At 39.8% G+C, this 16,161-nt stretch overlaps 1 protein-coding gene across 1 annotated transcript in view; it reads right to left on the bottom strand.

The window, feature by feature from the left end:
* The window catches only part of ctnnd1 (catenin (cadherin-associated protein), delta 1), a 49,067-nt gene that overhangs the window by 8,375 nt on the left and 24,531 nt on the right, over positions 1-16,161 (bottom strand). Inside the window, exons 7-18 of the mRNA XM_072463914.1 lie at positions 15,905-16,092; positions 15,230-15,482; positions 14,328-14,399; positions 11,445-11,595; positions 10,346-10,547; positions 6,848-6,965; positions 5,450-5,606; positions 3,898-3,915; positions 3,570-3,635; positions 3,300-3,427; positions 2,367-2,517; positions 1,659-1,854 (exon numbers count right to left, since the gene is read on the bottom strand). Of these exons, the coding sequence (XP_072320015.1) occupies positions 1,659-1,854; positions 2,367-2,517; positions 3,300-3,427; positions 3,570-3,635; positions 3,898-3,915; positions 5,450-5,606; positions 6,848-6,965; positions 10,346-10,547; positions 11,445-11,595; positions 14,328-14,399; positions 15,230-15,482; positions 15,905-16,092 (1,700 nt within the window). The remainder of the gene's footprint in view (positions 1-1,658; positions 1,855-2,366; positions 2,518-3,299; positions 3,428-3,569; positions 3,636-3,897; positions 3,916-5,449; positions 5,607-6,847; positions 6,966-10,345; positions 10,548-11,444; positions 11,596-14,327; positions 14,400-15,229; positions 15,483-15,904; positions 16,093-16,161) is intronic.

The following is a 16,161-nucleotide window of genomic DNA, read 5'->3' as shown; positions in this document are numbered from 1 at the left end:
TCCACGGCCAGATAACAGAAAATCTCTCTTTGAACATTGGGGGTTTTTCGTTCTCCCTGTCTCCCTCACCGCAGGGGAGCCGCTGTGACTTTTTGATAACAGATCTTCTTCTCCCCACAGTCTTACAGGAAGACGCCCCGATGAAAACTGTTTTATGTGATTATGCCATGAATGTTTGAATCAACTCCCTACACCGCATGTTTCACCTTGTGTTACGTATTTTTCCACTGTTTAAGGTTTTATATTCCCAATGCTTGATTTTCGAGCGCCCATCACAGGTGAAAGAAGATGTAAAATGTGTCTACCTCAAGAAATAATGTGCACAAACTGCCAAAAGTGTTTAACGTGTAAATGTTAAAACAGGGTTCAATGTTTTTGCCATTATTATTTACGTTACTCCAGTTTTATTTTCTCGGAAATCGTCAGGAAAATGTTAAACAGGAAGTTCTCGCAGTAGCGCCCGCCCCTGTCGCTCCCAGCATGCCCTGCGGGCCAGGTATCAAAAGGACGCTCCAAGCTAGAAACGCTCTTTTGTCCTTCTCTCTTTTGTTCTTCTGCTCTTCTCTTCTCTCTTGAAGCTGTCTCCACGGACACGCTTTCACTTTTCCTTTGTCTCAACAAAATCCGTCCGTCACGTGGTCGACAAGGCCATGCCAGCCCAGGACTTTGAAACCACCTGAAACCACCTGGAACTACCTGGAACTACGCTTAAGCGCTCAACCGGACAGAGACTTTCTTTGCTACTTCGTTTCTTTTCTTTTTGAAGTAATCTACGCCGTTTACGTGGATCAGCGCTATGTCCTCATCTGAGTAAAGGCCGCGTGAGGAGCTAACACACCGCTAAAGCGTTCTACCGCCAAGGAACTCCCCGACATCGCCTCCGCTGCCGCCGCCGCTTCAAGGAGGTCGCAGCACACCGCTCCACGCGACCCGGCGCAGCACACCGCTCCCCGGCGCCAAGGACCCTACAGCACGTCGCAGCCTCCTCCGCTCCACGCGACGCATCGCTCCCCGACCGCCGCCAGCTCCACGGCCGCCGCCCGCTTCACGAACCTTCGCCGCCACACCGCTCCACGCGACGCCTCGCTCCGGACCTCGTCCGCGGACCAGGACCAGTCGGACCGAGTCTCTACAGAACCGTAAGCCGAGTCAATTGCGTGCGGTCCGTTTTTGTGGCGTGATTTGGGTAGAGCTCAGCTGTTCCTCCTCCCTTTAGCTTCTCACTTTCCCTCTTTTTGATATAGATTAGCATAGACACGTTTGGTTATCAAAGGCAAAACCCTGGTTTAACATCATCTGCATGAAATCTGCTGTTAAATCTGATATAACATCACCTGTGATTTACCTGTGCGCATTTCTGCTCCGGTGTTTTTGATTACCCTTTTGATAAATAAACTACACGAAAGAGTTATTGACTATTGTTTGTTTGATTAGACTATGTGTAAGTCCCTGAATCGTGAAACACCCTTCAGACCTTTTTAACGAGCGCGATTAAGGACCGTATCTTAGCTCTTTGGGTTTAACCCTGGTGCCCCGTCTTGTCTCGTTTCTGCTAAGAAATCTTCCTTAATCATAAACTGAATACATGTAGTTTGAGACCCTACACAAGCGTAATTTAAAACTATGGCCTCTTTCGATCGTCGAACACAGACACTCACCCGTCCTTGTTGATGAGCACGAGCCTCTCGATTCCCTGCGACGCCCTCAGAGTCTTCGCTGCTTCTAAACTGGAGCCGAGCACCTCTTGGAGCGTGCTCAGGACGGACACCACCGTCTCCTCAGACAGCGCTCTGACCGGCTGACTCTGACCGCCTCTGGGAAGGTTCGCCACCAGGTGAGGCACTGTATGTTGACCTGACAAACACACAGCAACACGTTTAGAACTCGGCAACTACATTGAGCCGTTTCAAATCAATGCGATGCAAATTTAAATGAAAATGATGTGTCATACTCACAACATGAAGACTGAGACAGGAAATGCAAAGATTAAAACTGCACTACCCGGCATTTTTATCTCATATATATTGTTTTTTAGAGAGTGTAATGCAACAGTAGAACTTTGCGACAAACTCAGATGCTGCACAACATCTTCATCAAATTAGAAAACATTTGAACTGATGCAAATTTAACTAACATGCAAACATGCCGTGTGCATCACTATATGACGCTTTGGGATGCGAGCTGATTGGTCCACACTGCTGGAAAAGCTGTTGCTTGGAACGAGTGAGATTGAATTAAATACGTTCTACTGTCACTGTTTGGGTGTTCCAGCATTGTGGTACTTTGAATATTATTTTATAGTAACAGCAACTATACATTGTAACACTGTATTTTGATTGTATTTGATAGTTTCTGTGGTGTCTCACCTAATAACTCCCTGTTCCGTGGGTCGATGGCCAGGTTGCGCAGGGCTCCGGACATGGCACGCACCACGCGGTCGTTGCCGTGGGCCAAAAGCTCAGTCATCATGGGAAGCCCCTGCTCTTTACGTAGAATGCCACGAATATATTTGCCATACTGCGCCAAGACAAAAGAAAGTTCAGGTTACAGTCAGAACTTACACTGGGAAACGTTTTGTAGTAATGCCACACAAACAATTCAATTTATTTTTGTAACACCCAAAAACACAACAGTTGATGCCTCAAAGTACACTAAACATGTTACTTTGCTTTCTTATTCTACAAACTACTACTACCAATAATGGGTTTAAAAAGTTTAAATTTAAATAGATTGTAGATTTATGTATCATACAAATATTAATAATTGTAATTATGATTGTTTAATAATAATTAATAATTGTCTAATAACTTCAGCATTTGTTTTAGGGTTGCAACAAAAAATATTGTTTTTTATTGCTGATTTGTCAGCGGTTAATTTATTTTAGTCAGCATGTGAAATAACTACTTCTATTGTATATTGAGACTTTTTAAATACAATTTTAACCAAATAAAGATGACTAAATTTAAATATGGTGACTGTTATATATTAAATATTTACAAATAATGTGCATAATTGATTCAAATAAACTGTATATGTTTTCATGACATTTTGATTTAATCATGGCTCTGTTTTATTGTAAATTAAAGTCATGATTAGTCGTTGCAGCCCTAATTCATTTCAGTTTTCTCTCTAAATTGGATCTACCCCGATACATTTTTTGTTTCTTAACCAAGAAATCATGAAAAAGCTAAAGTAAAACACATCATTACAACACGGTTTTCATGCGAAGAAATTGAATTAATTATTTTGTTTTCAAATAAACAATATCTATTAAAGTATAATAGACATAAACCACTTACAGTCCAGCGTCCAGCACACAGGTTTTGAACGGCTCCGGCTGAAGCCTCCAACACTGTGGGGTTTTTCGACTCTTTCAGGAGAGACGTGTAGATTCGGACCACCTCGGGCTGATACAAGAGCTCATAGCCTAAAAACAATAACACGTTCATTTGATTGATTTATTATTATCATAGATCAACATGAAGTAATCTGCAATAATAATGCTAGGAAAACAACAACGAATAATAAAAAACATAGCGTTGAAAACAACAGTGAATATTAAAGCTTACCTTTGGCTGGAGTTGTCCTCTTTGGGATGTCGACCGTGTCTTCTCCCAGATTATCGTCTTTCTTACCTGTAAAACATAGAAACGTTTAAAACCAGGGAACCCGTACGATAAAGTTGTGGGTTAGTAGGTGTTTTACTGATATTAGACAAACGACGTGCCATTGAGTGCAGACAAAAACCCAACAAAACTACACACTTATGAACTTCCAGTGCAGAGACTAGGTGCTTGTTAGTGCTAAAATAATGAAGACAAATTAGACGAGCAGATCTACCAGGACTACGATGACGACCGCGAAGCAAAGTGCAGTGAATGGCAGATAAAAGCTTACCTTTAGAAAACCACTCATCTGTCGCCCGGTCAAAAGGGGAGAGAAAGAGAGGGAGAGAAAGAGAGGGAGAGAAAGAGAGAGAGGAGCAGGACAGGAGGAAAAAGTAGATTAAGTTTTTTCTTTTTTAAAAAGGAGAAGCAGCCAAAACTGAGCCACCAGTTTAAACACCTGTCCACATCCTAGAGCACCACAAACAACCAGCAACTGCACATGCTGCGTGTGGAGGCCAGAACATGAGCACCTTCACATGTCTAATCTCAGACCCAGACACCGAAGCAACAGCATTTTAAACCACAAAAAAGATGTAAACGCTATTCATAATACAGCCAATTCATTACCATCGTATATGTATTGTCTGTTGAAAATGATGTGTAATGAATTTGAAGAGATCCCAGGAAGAATAAATACAGATACGACTAACGTGGATCTTAATAAACTAAAGCAAACTAAAACATGGAGGAACTTAATTGTAACATAACAAAATGTAACATAATATACTATTTCTTTTGTATTTTAATTTACATTTTTTGTGCAGTAGAGATGTAAATATAAGCTTTTCTTTACTTGAAAGACTAATACTACTAGTATTAATCTGTCGATGGAGTCTTAGTCGATCAAAAAGATTATTAGTTTTCTAATTGTTTAATTATGATCAAAGGAAATTAAATGAGAACAGCAAAAAGGAGACGATATGAAGACAGTATCTAGTACTTTTCTGTATTTTTTATTTTGCTGTAAGGGTCTTGGTCCGGCTGTGTGGATATTTTGGGCAAAGATTGGGAGCTCTTGATATGAAGAAACACTTTGTATAGCAGTAAATATGCTTGAATATTCAAACGAGCAAATAAAGGACATCTTGATGCTAAAAGTTTAATGACTGAAATAATGCCATGCCAGTCAAATATGTGGGAAAGGAGCTGCTTAATTAAGAATGTATTTATACTCTAAATGGAGCAATTTGACTGAAAGACAAACAGAGCAGCAGAAACACTTTGTCACTTGTGGAAATAGTCAACATTCCTCCTGTTAAGAGCGAGCGTGTGTGTGTGCATGCGTGCGTGTTGTTATTGGTATCAGTGGAAGTGTGACATCACTGGATCACAACTAAAAGTGCCTCCTACAAAACAAACTCCAGCACGAGCTTCGCTTCAGCCTCTCGGGGGCATTTTGTGTGTCGACCGAGTGCGGCTGGCAGTTTAGGCAGATAATACATAAATACCAGTGTGACAGAAGTTGTTTTTCTCTATGAAACTAAAAGCATAAATAAAGCTGACTTTTAAATGTCATGGGGTGTGAATATTGTGAGTAATAACTGCGCTCATTGTATTACAAACATGAGCAAAGGTGCAGTGAAAGAGGAACATCTTTTTTTGTACATTTAGGAAGTGATTAATAATACATTTTAATGTTTTGACAGAGTTTTGATTGATTTTTATAGTGTCACAGACAAATAAGCTTCATGGTAACTCGATGGAAAAGCTGTTGTTACCAAAAAACATTCAAGATGCATAATAATAAATATAACATTTTTGGGGTGAGTTTGAGCACTTGCCTTTGCTTTTTCTGGAGCTGAAACACCCGCCCTTTTGACCGGACGAGGAGCCGCCCTGGGTGAGGGGTGTGGCCTCTTGGTAACGTTCAGCACCAGGGATTTCACGGTGCACGTGGTAAGACAGGTTCCTCAGCAGACACACGCTGTTCTCTATCAACTGCACAAATAAATAAATCATCATTTATTTTGTATTAATTTGTTTAGTTAGACTTCAGTGGGACATTAATACACATCGCAATGTCAGTGTATCTGTTGGACTGGACAGGGATAAATGAGGAAAGAGGAGGTGGAACTAAACCATATGTAAACCATGTGCATTATACACTGAACAAATATGATGCCGTTTCAATAGATTTTCCCAAACAAGGATTTTTGTGTAGAATGTGGGAATGGGGATAAAATAGATGCTTCCTGTCAAATATTTTAATTGATTTTTTTGTACAATTATTTTATGGTTGATTGGTGTGTATTGGACCAAGTGATGAGACAGTAGGTAATCGGAGCCATAATTATTTGCAAATACTGAAAAAAACGTGTCACAATACTAAAATAAAAAAATATTTTATTACTAAAGAATATAACTGAATCTTAATACAAATTTCATTATCACAATTAAAAAAGCAATATTTGCATCAACGACAGTAGACAATAGACTGACATTTTCAACACAAAGTACTTTCTTTATTAAATATCATTCTAAAACTGTTCACAAAAGGCAAAATGTTGTCCCATTAAAGTGTATCATTCAGTAGCAACACAAATGAGTCTAGTTTCAATACTACTGTTAGTATTGAGTTCTCAATACTTTTGAAAACCCTATTTCTTATGGACTTAATATTGACTATGAGTTAAAATTCTTTCCCTGTATAAAAATATGTACACAAAGAACGTAGTTTACGTGTGTTTTCGAAGGGACTTGAGCTGCACAACGTGTGACATCAGCCAAAAGATCTTTGCAAACTGAGCCCATCGGCACTGGTTCAAGTCAAAAGGCAATAAGGCCCAAATGTTATCTACATAATGTATTAATTTGACACAATAAATCTGGTTTAAAAATACATAACCCTATAACCCTATGCATACAAACCAAACATAACTTAAGAGTGATTTACTACCGGCCTTGCATCTTCACACACAGAACATTAAATACAATATATGCAGCGTTTCCCATCAATAGGTGACTAATGTCTAAAATAATCCCCCATGGCCTAATAACAAAAAACAAGAAAACGCATTGTTGCTCTTTGTATTGCATCATTAAAAAGACTTGAATATGTAATATCTAGGCCGTAAGAGACATTTATACCCCAAAAACTGAATGAAATGTATGGGGGGAAAAAATGTTATATTAATAGTTTTTTTCTTATATTATACATGCATATATACAGTAACACATACCTTATTATCAACATCTTTAAAGTCGATCTGGGACTGGACAATGTACATGAGTGAGTCGACCAGCCCTGTGCACTCCCTCAGCTTCCTCCTCGCCTCGCTGCGCTCCGAACTCACGTTTCTATGGCCACACATGAGAAGAAACACGAGACATTACACAACAATGAATTTTGGAGGAAAAACACAAGAATAGACAAACTTGAATGAAACTTGAATTTAATAGCCAACAAAGAACGCACAGTTGTCAAAGATCAGGTTACTTTGCTAAAATGGTCAGTTCACATTGGAAGGATAAAGTGAAAGTTGACACTGGGGCTGTTCCTGAAACATTGAATGAAAAGAAACACGCCCACTTTACCTTGTTCGACAGCATTTACGCTGTTGATCAAACAAGAATATAAAGGAAACTTAAAAAACAAAACGTAAGCAATACTGGAAACTATCAGCTAACCCAAACAAAATATCTTGTTTTAATGCATTATTTTAGAATGAAGAATTTATTTTTTCATAATTATACTGGTAAAATATAATAATATAATAGTAAAATATGAACGATATGAAGAATTGTATGGCCTTTTACCAAATCAGATTTTTTTTACAGGAATATCACAAAAATAACACTTACGGTAATTAAGCAAAGCACTTTTAGCATTTACTTTTCATCCAACAAAACAAACACATTTAAAGGAACCATATGTAGCCTGCGTGCTTTCTGGTTTATAAAAAGGAAGTACAATCACAATGTGCAGCCTTAAGCCTCGTACAAACCGCTGCGGCCGAATCGCGCCCGACGCAGAATTTGAGCGAGTGTACATTAGAAAGACACACGCACCGGACGCGCGTTCTCGACGCGCCGGACTATACACTCGGCAGCAGACGTGCGTCCGAGTCGTCCTGCGCAGTAGGTGTACTGTGTTGCTTTTCTCGTGGTGTAAATGGCTTTGGTTTATTAAACTTTACAAAGTCCAAAAGCAGAGGCGATGGGCTCCGGGGCCCGTCTGGGACCAGCATATACTTCAGAGCTGAGCAGAGTTTAGTCAATATCATTATTTGCTCCAAAAGCTGCGTCTTAAGGTTTTTTTTTTATCTTGCGAGGTTTGTTTTGGGTCTTTTTCCGGGTCGTGCGTAGGACGTCATCTCTGATTGGCTGCTGCGGCGCATCTGCTGCAGCGAGCAGAACAAATCTGAACATGTCGCGCCAGCCGCTTTAGGCGCCTCGGTCGCCTCATACGCGCGCTCAAAGCGTCGAGAGCGTAGGAAAACGCACCAATCGCGCCGCAAAAACGAAGAAATCGCGCCGCGGGAAACGCACTACGCGCTCGACGCGCGTTTACAATAGACTTTGAATGTAAACTGGACGCTTCGGCCACGGCGGTGTGGATGAGGCTTTAACCTGCAGAAGAGTCTCATCCAAGTGTTGGATTTAGGGGTTGAAACTGGCAACCCAAATGAGACTCGTGTGAGGCTCATTCTGCTTTCTGATCAGCTGATCGACAGGAGAATGAAACGCCCAATTACAATATAAACATGTGGACATCATGTGGATTTGAATACATTCATCTCATATCTGGGGACACATAAGTCATGTTTAGTAAATTTGAAACCCCTAATCTTAGATAAAGTTCCTTTAAGCAACTTTTTAGCAGTTTAGCAGTTATTGTTTAAACATTCTCTCGAACTTTAATGTGAACGTAACAGAAGTTTAATTGCAATGAAAATATTGATTATCCAAATGACAAAAAAGGCCTAAAAAGAAAGTGTTGCTAAAAGTTGCACATACACCGAGTCGTTCCCAGATACTGCACAGCAACTGCAACCATGAGGGGAACGCAGAGATAATGGAGCCAGGGGCTACTGTTTACACTGTTAAAGTCAATGGCCTTCTGTCCTCCGTTTGCCCCTGAATGTGAACTGCTGCGGTCTTCTGCAGAGCTCCTGATGAGGCTTACAATAAATGTTATCTGTATTATTTGTGATGGGAAGTAGATATTTGATTTAAGGCCAAATAACTGAATAAAAAAATGTATTGATAAGATTTTCAGATGGGCAACAGAACGCCCAACAGTGGCTGAGTGGAAGGAGCGTTTTCCCATCAACCAGAGGATCAGCAGTTTGATAGTGAATAACGTTGTGGTGTATGAGCAGGTCCGGGGCGATCGCAATTTTTGATTTAATTTTTGATTTCGTCCAATTAGAAACTTTAAAATGGCTTTAGATATAAATCATGATCTTAGCAGATGCACAGTTGTGGTCAGATCTTTAGAGTTTGAGTAAACCACTGACTGGCACTGGTACGAACGGCCAGCAATGATGCAGATAAATAATGTATAATAATAATATTATTAAATGGGTTTTCCAGGAAAGAAGGCCATGTGACTGGAATCAACAAGCCCATAAAAACTTAATTTACATACGGTAAATTTTATACGAGTCTTCTACACTACAGTTCCAGCCATCGGACCATAACTACAGAATAACACATAATACATCTTCCATTTGTCAGTGAGTTTACACTATCACAGTCTGCATCTCAACATTAAGTCTCCAGCATGTTTTTTCATTCCACTGCTACTGCCATTAGATTTCACTATAAGTCTTTAATTGCAATGAACGACTTGTGTAGTTACTGGTTTTATCTATTGTCATCAGCACTTTCTTGCTCAACACAATTCTTCTATAGGGTTGCCAAAGGTGCCATAAGGTCTGAGGCATTACTTAAAAAACCCACAAACGTTTTGGTTAATTGACTCAATTAACATGTGTGAGATTTGAAGTTTAAGATCTAAAACTAATTTACAGCAGGTTACTAAAACCTAAAACATCTGCATTTTTAAACTTTTGTTAAATCCCATCCGCCCTCCATCTCACGTTAAAATTATAGGGTCTTTAGGATATTATGACGCAACTTGAACACAGCCTTCTGAACTAAAAGTCTTATAGCGTTGGTGGAGCCTTATTTCCAGATCAATAAAGTCTAAGAAAGTCTAGAAAATGTTTGACACCATGAGATAAATCATTAATTCAGCTTTATTTCCTCAGTTTGTGACAAGCCAAATTGCTGAGTTATAAAGTAAAGAGACTGTACAGTCAGATTAAATTATTTTTTAAAAGTTTACATGTATTTTTTCTGGGATAGAATTGATTGAATTGTAAGTACTTATTTTTTTGCCATTATGACTCTCACAATAATATTTTTAGGTTCTTACGATTTTAATGTTTTTTGTTTTATGTTGTAACTACTGATTATTTTAGTAGCAGGCAAATCAGCAAACATTATAACTATAACCCACCCACCATTGAATAATTAATGCTGCCGTCTTTGTTATAAAAGGTCTTTGTATGCATGTCCAGATTACAACTACGATGATCAAAATACAAGGTTTATTTTTATAGTCAGCTAGTCACAATAATTAAATTGAATTGTTGCAGCCCTAGGTTAAATTGTGACCTGTATAATCCCCAATCCCGTCCCGTGTCTGATCTAAAACCGAGGCTTCATACCTGAGGCATCCAGCTGTGTTGGTCAGAGCCGTCTCCCACTCCAGATGCCGGGGTTTGCAGTTCTCGTCGCCCCCGCCGGCCCCGTTGCTGCCCCGCTCCCAGCCCGAGTGCGGCACCAGCACCTCGTCGGCCAAAGCGTGCAGCGCGTGGTCCACGATCTCCATCTTCACAGAGTCATGCGAGGACAGGTTCCACAGCGTGCCTGAAAGTCAGCAGTTCAGCCTGTTAGACGATTATATGGTAGTTTATTAATCTCACTTTCCTGCATAGTTCAAAAATAAACGTCACGGTTGAAGAACGAAATACAGCACTTGCAAGAATAAACGGTGATAATAATCTGATTTATGGATCTCTAGTCTGCCAATAAATATGATGTATTTTGATCAATTCACACTTGGGATGTCAAAATTCAATTTTAGTGTCACGGTTATAGTGAGAATATTAAGATTGTATTATCAGTAACACCATAACCAAACAGTGAAATCATTAATTGTCTTACATTACTGCTGTCTAGTGCGTTACCACTCAAGTGTGTGACCAATTATGAAATCAAACTTTCTGAATTATCACAAAGTTTAATTTCATAATCTGGCTGTTAATGTCACATTAGTTAAAATGATGTGACATAAACAGCTGGATTAATAATTTGTAGAATGTTTTACGATTTATTTTGTGCCTCTAAAATTGTCCCAAATATTATTTGTGTATTATTTTAAATATTTTATTTTGATTAAATTGTTAATTTAGTTATTCCTTTGTTTATTATGTTTTACCATTTTCTTGTGGCCTGAATAACCAGCAATTATAAATTAGCCGAATAGTCTTGACATCATACATACCGATACAATTCAACCATAATTTACAGTTTCATATTTAGAATGTGTGATTTAGTAAATATATTAATATTTATATATTAAATATTAATATTAATATTTTTACCACAATTTCATAAAAAGGTTTGGAATAAAACTGTAAATATCTTAGAAATATCTAGTAACTGTGCCTGATAAATTATCTCATGGAATCATCAGAAATGCGGTGTATGGGTTTGTATAGCCGCTAGCACTAGCGCTAGCCTTGATAAGAGGATGTTGTGTACCTGTGATGGAGTACGTGAGCTCCTGGTCGCGGGTTTTTCGCAGCAGTCGGACCAGTGCAGGGACGCCATCACAGTTCTTTATGGCAATCTTGTTGTCTGGGTCTTTGCCATAAGAAATGTTCTTCAGTGCGCCACAGGCAGCATAGTGAACCTGTCAGAAAAATTTGAAAGATAATGCAACAATTAACTTGTTTTTATTTATTAAAAAAAAAAAAAAAAAAAAAAAATTAAATAATAGACCAGTAGATCCCGAGTAGCTCCTTAAAGAATTTAGGAATAATACATAATACATCATAGTCGTATTACCATTGTAAATGAATAATTTAGATTCCTAAACTTTGCCCCAATCGTTACCTGACCATCAACAGTTGAGTGGAATCAACTCAAGATAAAAATAAAACCGGAAATATGTGGGTGTCTACAAAAAGTGAAGAAAAAATGATTATGTGATGCTACGCTATTGGTAGTTATGCAACGGTCCTCTATTACACAGGAATATCTTAAATGTTCTTGAACCATAAAACAATTATATTTCTTGTTATATTTTATTATACATAATTTCTTGTTATATATTATACATAATAAAATACACAGGATAGAACATAAACTTAAAATGTGGTTTGACCCATTTCCTGGGCCAAAGAGTCATCTGGTTTCAAACAGCACTGACCATAAAGGGATGAAATGTGAAGTTAAGATGCTTCTCTGCAACAGGAATGTATGGTGTGGTTTGGAGGGTAATGCCCTGCAAACATCAGCTAAATCATTGCCACAGCTCAGGCCAAATGAGAGGGAATCCAAGAAAAAGCACAGATAATCCCGGCTCAAACCATTTTGGAAAAAGAGTTGACCTTCAGGATTTGCGGTAAGATGTTTTTTCCGCAATTGAATCTTTAACCCAATTTGAACGGCTACAATTTAAAATATAGCCGCAAGCGGCAATGATCGGCCCTCGCCACGCCGCCGCCACGCCGCCGCCACGCCGCAAGAGGAGCCCCAATTGTCCTTTTATTACGCCTACTGCTGAATCTGTGACGCTGTCACATCTTCTCCCCTTTGTTTTACCATCAAAAAGCTATTTTATTTTGAATTCTTGGCAAAATGTGCGGCTTTGCCGCACAGACACCGTGACTCTTTGAATGAAAATGTGGATAACTTTTGATGGTCTTGAAGATGAGTCTCACCAAATTTCAGGTTAATAGGGCTGACGCCCTGGGAGGAGTTTGTGAAAGTCTAAAGTGTAAACATGAAAGGTTTCGGTCATCGTTACGGCAACGCCATAACAATTATGACATGAGTCATTGACTTTTTTGATGGGGATGCTAAAATTGAGTTGTGTGTCAAATTTCATATAATTTCGCAAAACTAAACATTTAACCTCCATATAAAATCTGTAGGGGGCGCTGTGGCGCCAAATGAATTTATTTCACTTCAAGTAGGTTTAGGGCAAAGAGTTTAACAACTGATTCTAATTTGACGCAATTCGGACTTTATCTGCGCAAACGGCAGAAATTTTAAATATGGGAGATTTCTGAAATTCTAGCTACAGTTTGCGGCTTCGCCGCTCAGAGACCGTGAGAGGTATCAATGTAATTTGGATAACTTTTGATGTCCCACTCCTCAGTAGCATTTTCACCAAATTTCAGCTTTTTAGGGCCAACGCCCTGGGAGGAGTTCGTAAAAGTACGACGTTTGGAAAAACTCCGAAGTCATGTTTAGCCATTTTTGAAGCAATATGGCCGACATTTGGTTGGGCGGACGGCATTGCCGTAATAATATTTTTTACTTCTCTTGTCACCATCTACCTCTGCGCCAAATTTCATGATTCTACGATCAGATTTTTTTTGGGTCATTTCCCATCTCTCAATGCATTTTTGGTACATTTGGTGGCGCTGACGCGCCAATTTTTTTTATTTTAGAAAAGGGAAATAGCCAGAATGTAGAGAGGCACGATTTTTAGAGGTGTGCAAATTTTTGTGACTTTTCGTCAATGTTCACTGGGTGAAAAATAGGGGGGTTGGTCCCGAGAAGAAGAAAGAAAGAAAGAAAGAAAGAAAGAATAATATTCCGATGCGAAAACAATGTTTCCCATTTTTCAAATATCATAAACTATACATTTTCGGAAAGCGCTCGCGCTTTCCTACCTCATGGTGTGGGTCCCTGGTCACTGACGGGTACTTTCGATAATTTTGAGTGGGCTCCGCCCACTTTGTGTTTTTGGCCCTCTATACAGTAATAATGTTCAATTTTTGCATTACATGCTTATATGCACGGAACATGCAAGAGATGGGGAACGTATTCGTGAGCTACTTAGCGCAAATGAGTGCTTTATATGGGGATGACGACCGCTTCGCGGTCGTCATCCCAATGTAAAGTGCTCGTTTAGTGCGAACTTTTGCACGGGCTTCGCCCGTTTACAACGGTAATGTTCCATTTTCCTACAACTAATTAGTATGCACGGGGCGTGCATGAGTGGAGGAGTGCGTTAGTGAGTGTTTGGAAGTGGGCGAGCGCTTCGCGCTCGATTTCGTGCGCACTACGTGCGCACTTTCGCAGCCGTGCTTCGCACGGCCTTACGAGATTAATAGGCCTCTCGCCAGCTTGTGGCGCTCGGGCCTAATGAATGTGATTCTTGTATTAGTTTAGCAGTTCTTAGGCGTTTTCACACAAACAGTTTTAAATGTTTTGTAGGGTAAGGAAACTAAAAGTATTCTTTGAGTAGATGTGCACCACAATCTGAATCTTGACTTGATCAACTTATTACATAAAGTATCTCATCAACTGATGCAGGTGACGCCCCGCAAACAAAAAGTTACATAGAGCATCTTTAATTTCCAAAAGGTCCATCATAAAAAGGGTAAACACAAAGCACAGCACACCAACCTCTCTATTTGGGTTGTCGAGCATCGAGACCAGGGCTGGGATGCCTTTGAGACGACGCACATCAGTTTTCACCTGGAAATACAAACGGATATGAGCAAGTAGCACAAATGACAACGACATACAGAACTGTTTTAAGTTTTAGAGATCCAAATGTGTACACAAAATCAAGGAATATTACTGTATCACCCCAGAGTACCACTAAGTAAAGAGACGCATTTATAACTACAAAACTTATAATTAGTTGTAGCAATATGACAATACAAAAGTTAAGTGTGATCCATTTGACACCCTGACAATGTTTAAATTTAATTATTATTGATTATTTGATCATTACGCAGGAGAAGTTTCCCAGTGGCATGTCCAAAGAAGGTCACCGAGGTCAGCGAATCAGGAGCTTTTAGAAGAGCCGTGCACAGAGTGATTTTTTCCAAACTAGCCTAAAAACTCTGCTGTTAAAACTAACCTTTCCCTGATAATCTACAGTTAAAAGTGCAGGCGTTTTTATTTGTTACATTCTTGTGTGTGCTGTAACGTGTTTCACTTCCACTGTTTGTATCGTTGTTGTTTTAATCTGTGAATCGTCTTGCTCAGTGAAAGACGCTCTACAAATAAAATGTATTTATTTACATTCTGAGCCAGTACTTTTCTGTTAGATGGAGCCAAGTTCAGTGTAATTCATCCAATCTTTGTATCAGTCAGCCTCTGTAATGTTCTGAGTGATGGACAAGTGGATTTAACGACTCACATTGCAGATGAGTTTAGTTACCTACTTAGGCAATGTAAGGCTACCAAGTGCACATGAAAGCAAACATAGGTCAGGATTTAGATTTGATTACATAATTTTCCCACGGATACCTTACAAATTACTGATCCATTTCCGAAAGAACCAGGCGCACATTTACCTTATCGTTCTTGTAGGTGAGATGCTGCAGATAAGCGGCTGCGTTGCTCCTGACCGGGTCCAGCCTGTAGTTGAGCATAACGATGACCTCCGACAGCTCCGGTTGACGCCAGCCGCCGGGCCCGGGACCTTTCCTCAGGGTGCTGTCGAGCGAGGCCATGCTGCCCCTCTCGCCCTGAGCCAGAGGAGCCCCGCCCCAGTAGTACATGTCTGCGGGACCGCTCATGTCGCCGTCTAAAGTGCCCTCGTAACTCCTGAGAATGCAACATGACGTTAGGTTAGGTAAAGCAAATGCAAACATGATAAGACGGAACACCTCAATATTATAATTCCTAGTCTTTAATTTGTTGAATAACGGACATGATGATTCGGTCAAAAATATGCATTATAATCTTTTGGCTTGAAGGCTTTCGAGTAAATGTAAAGACAAACAAACTCCGGGTCAACAGATTAGGGAAAATGTTATATTCTAGAAACGCTGTGGATTCCTAACTTACAAATTTTGACATTTACTACATTCAAGTAACATTTTGTGACCAGTATTATTTTTTGTTTTGTTCTGGAAACAATAATGGTAAAATTCTTTAGAAGTTCTAGTACAAATATAATTACTGCATTGTTTATTGTACAGTGTAAACATTATTGAGCGTCTCTGACAGAGTGGGCAACATCATACCCTGCTCGTCGAGGCGGGCCGTGGGGGAAGGGCGGGTGGTTGCGGGGCACAGTGCTGTAGTGCATGGGATGTCCCATGCCGTAGTCAGGTTCATAAGAGCCCATGCTGCGCTGGTCGTCCTCCAGACCATAAGGCTCAGGGACGAACCGGGGGATGGACGACAGCTCCATTGCACTGCCTCGTCCGACCTAAACAGAGAACAAAAAGGTAAATATACTCATGTTTCAGAGTGATGAAAAATGAGCAAGGCGCTGTAC

This window comes from Eucyclogobius newberryi, unplaced genomic scaffold (genome assembly GCF_026437365.1).
Source record: "Eucyclogobius newberryi isolate DKJ021-1_F unplaced genomic scaffold, fEucNew1.0.hap1 SCAF_4, whole genome shotgun sequence".
NCBI classification, from domain to species: domain Eukaryota; kingdom Metazoa; phylum Chordata; class Actinopteri; order Gobiiformes; family Gobiidae; genus Eucyclogobius; species Eucyclogobius newberryi.
Note: the sequence above shows the minus strand (reverse complement) of the source record. Positions and strands in the feature narration are given on the sequence as shown.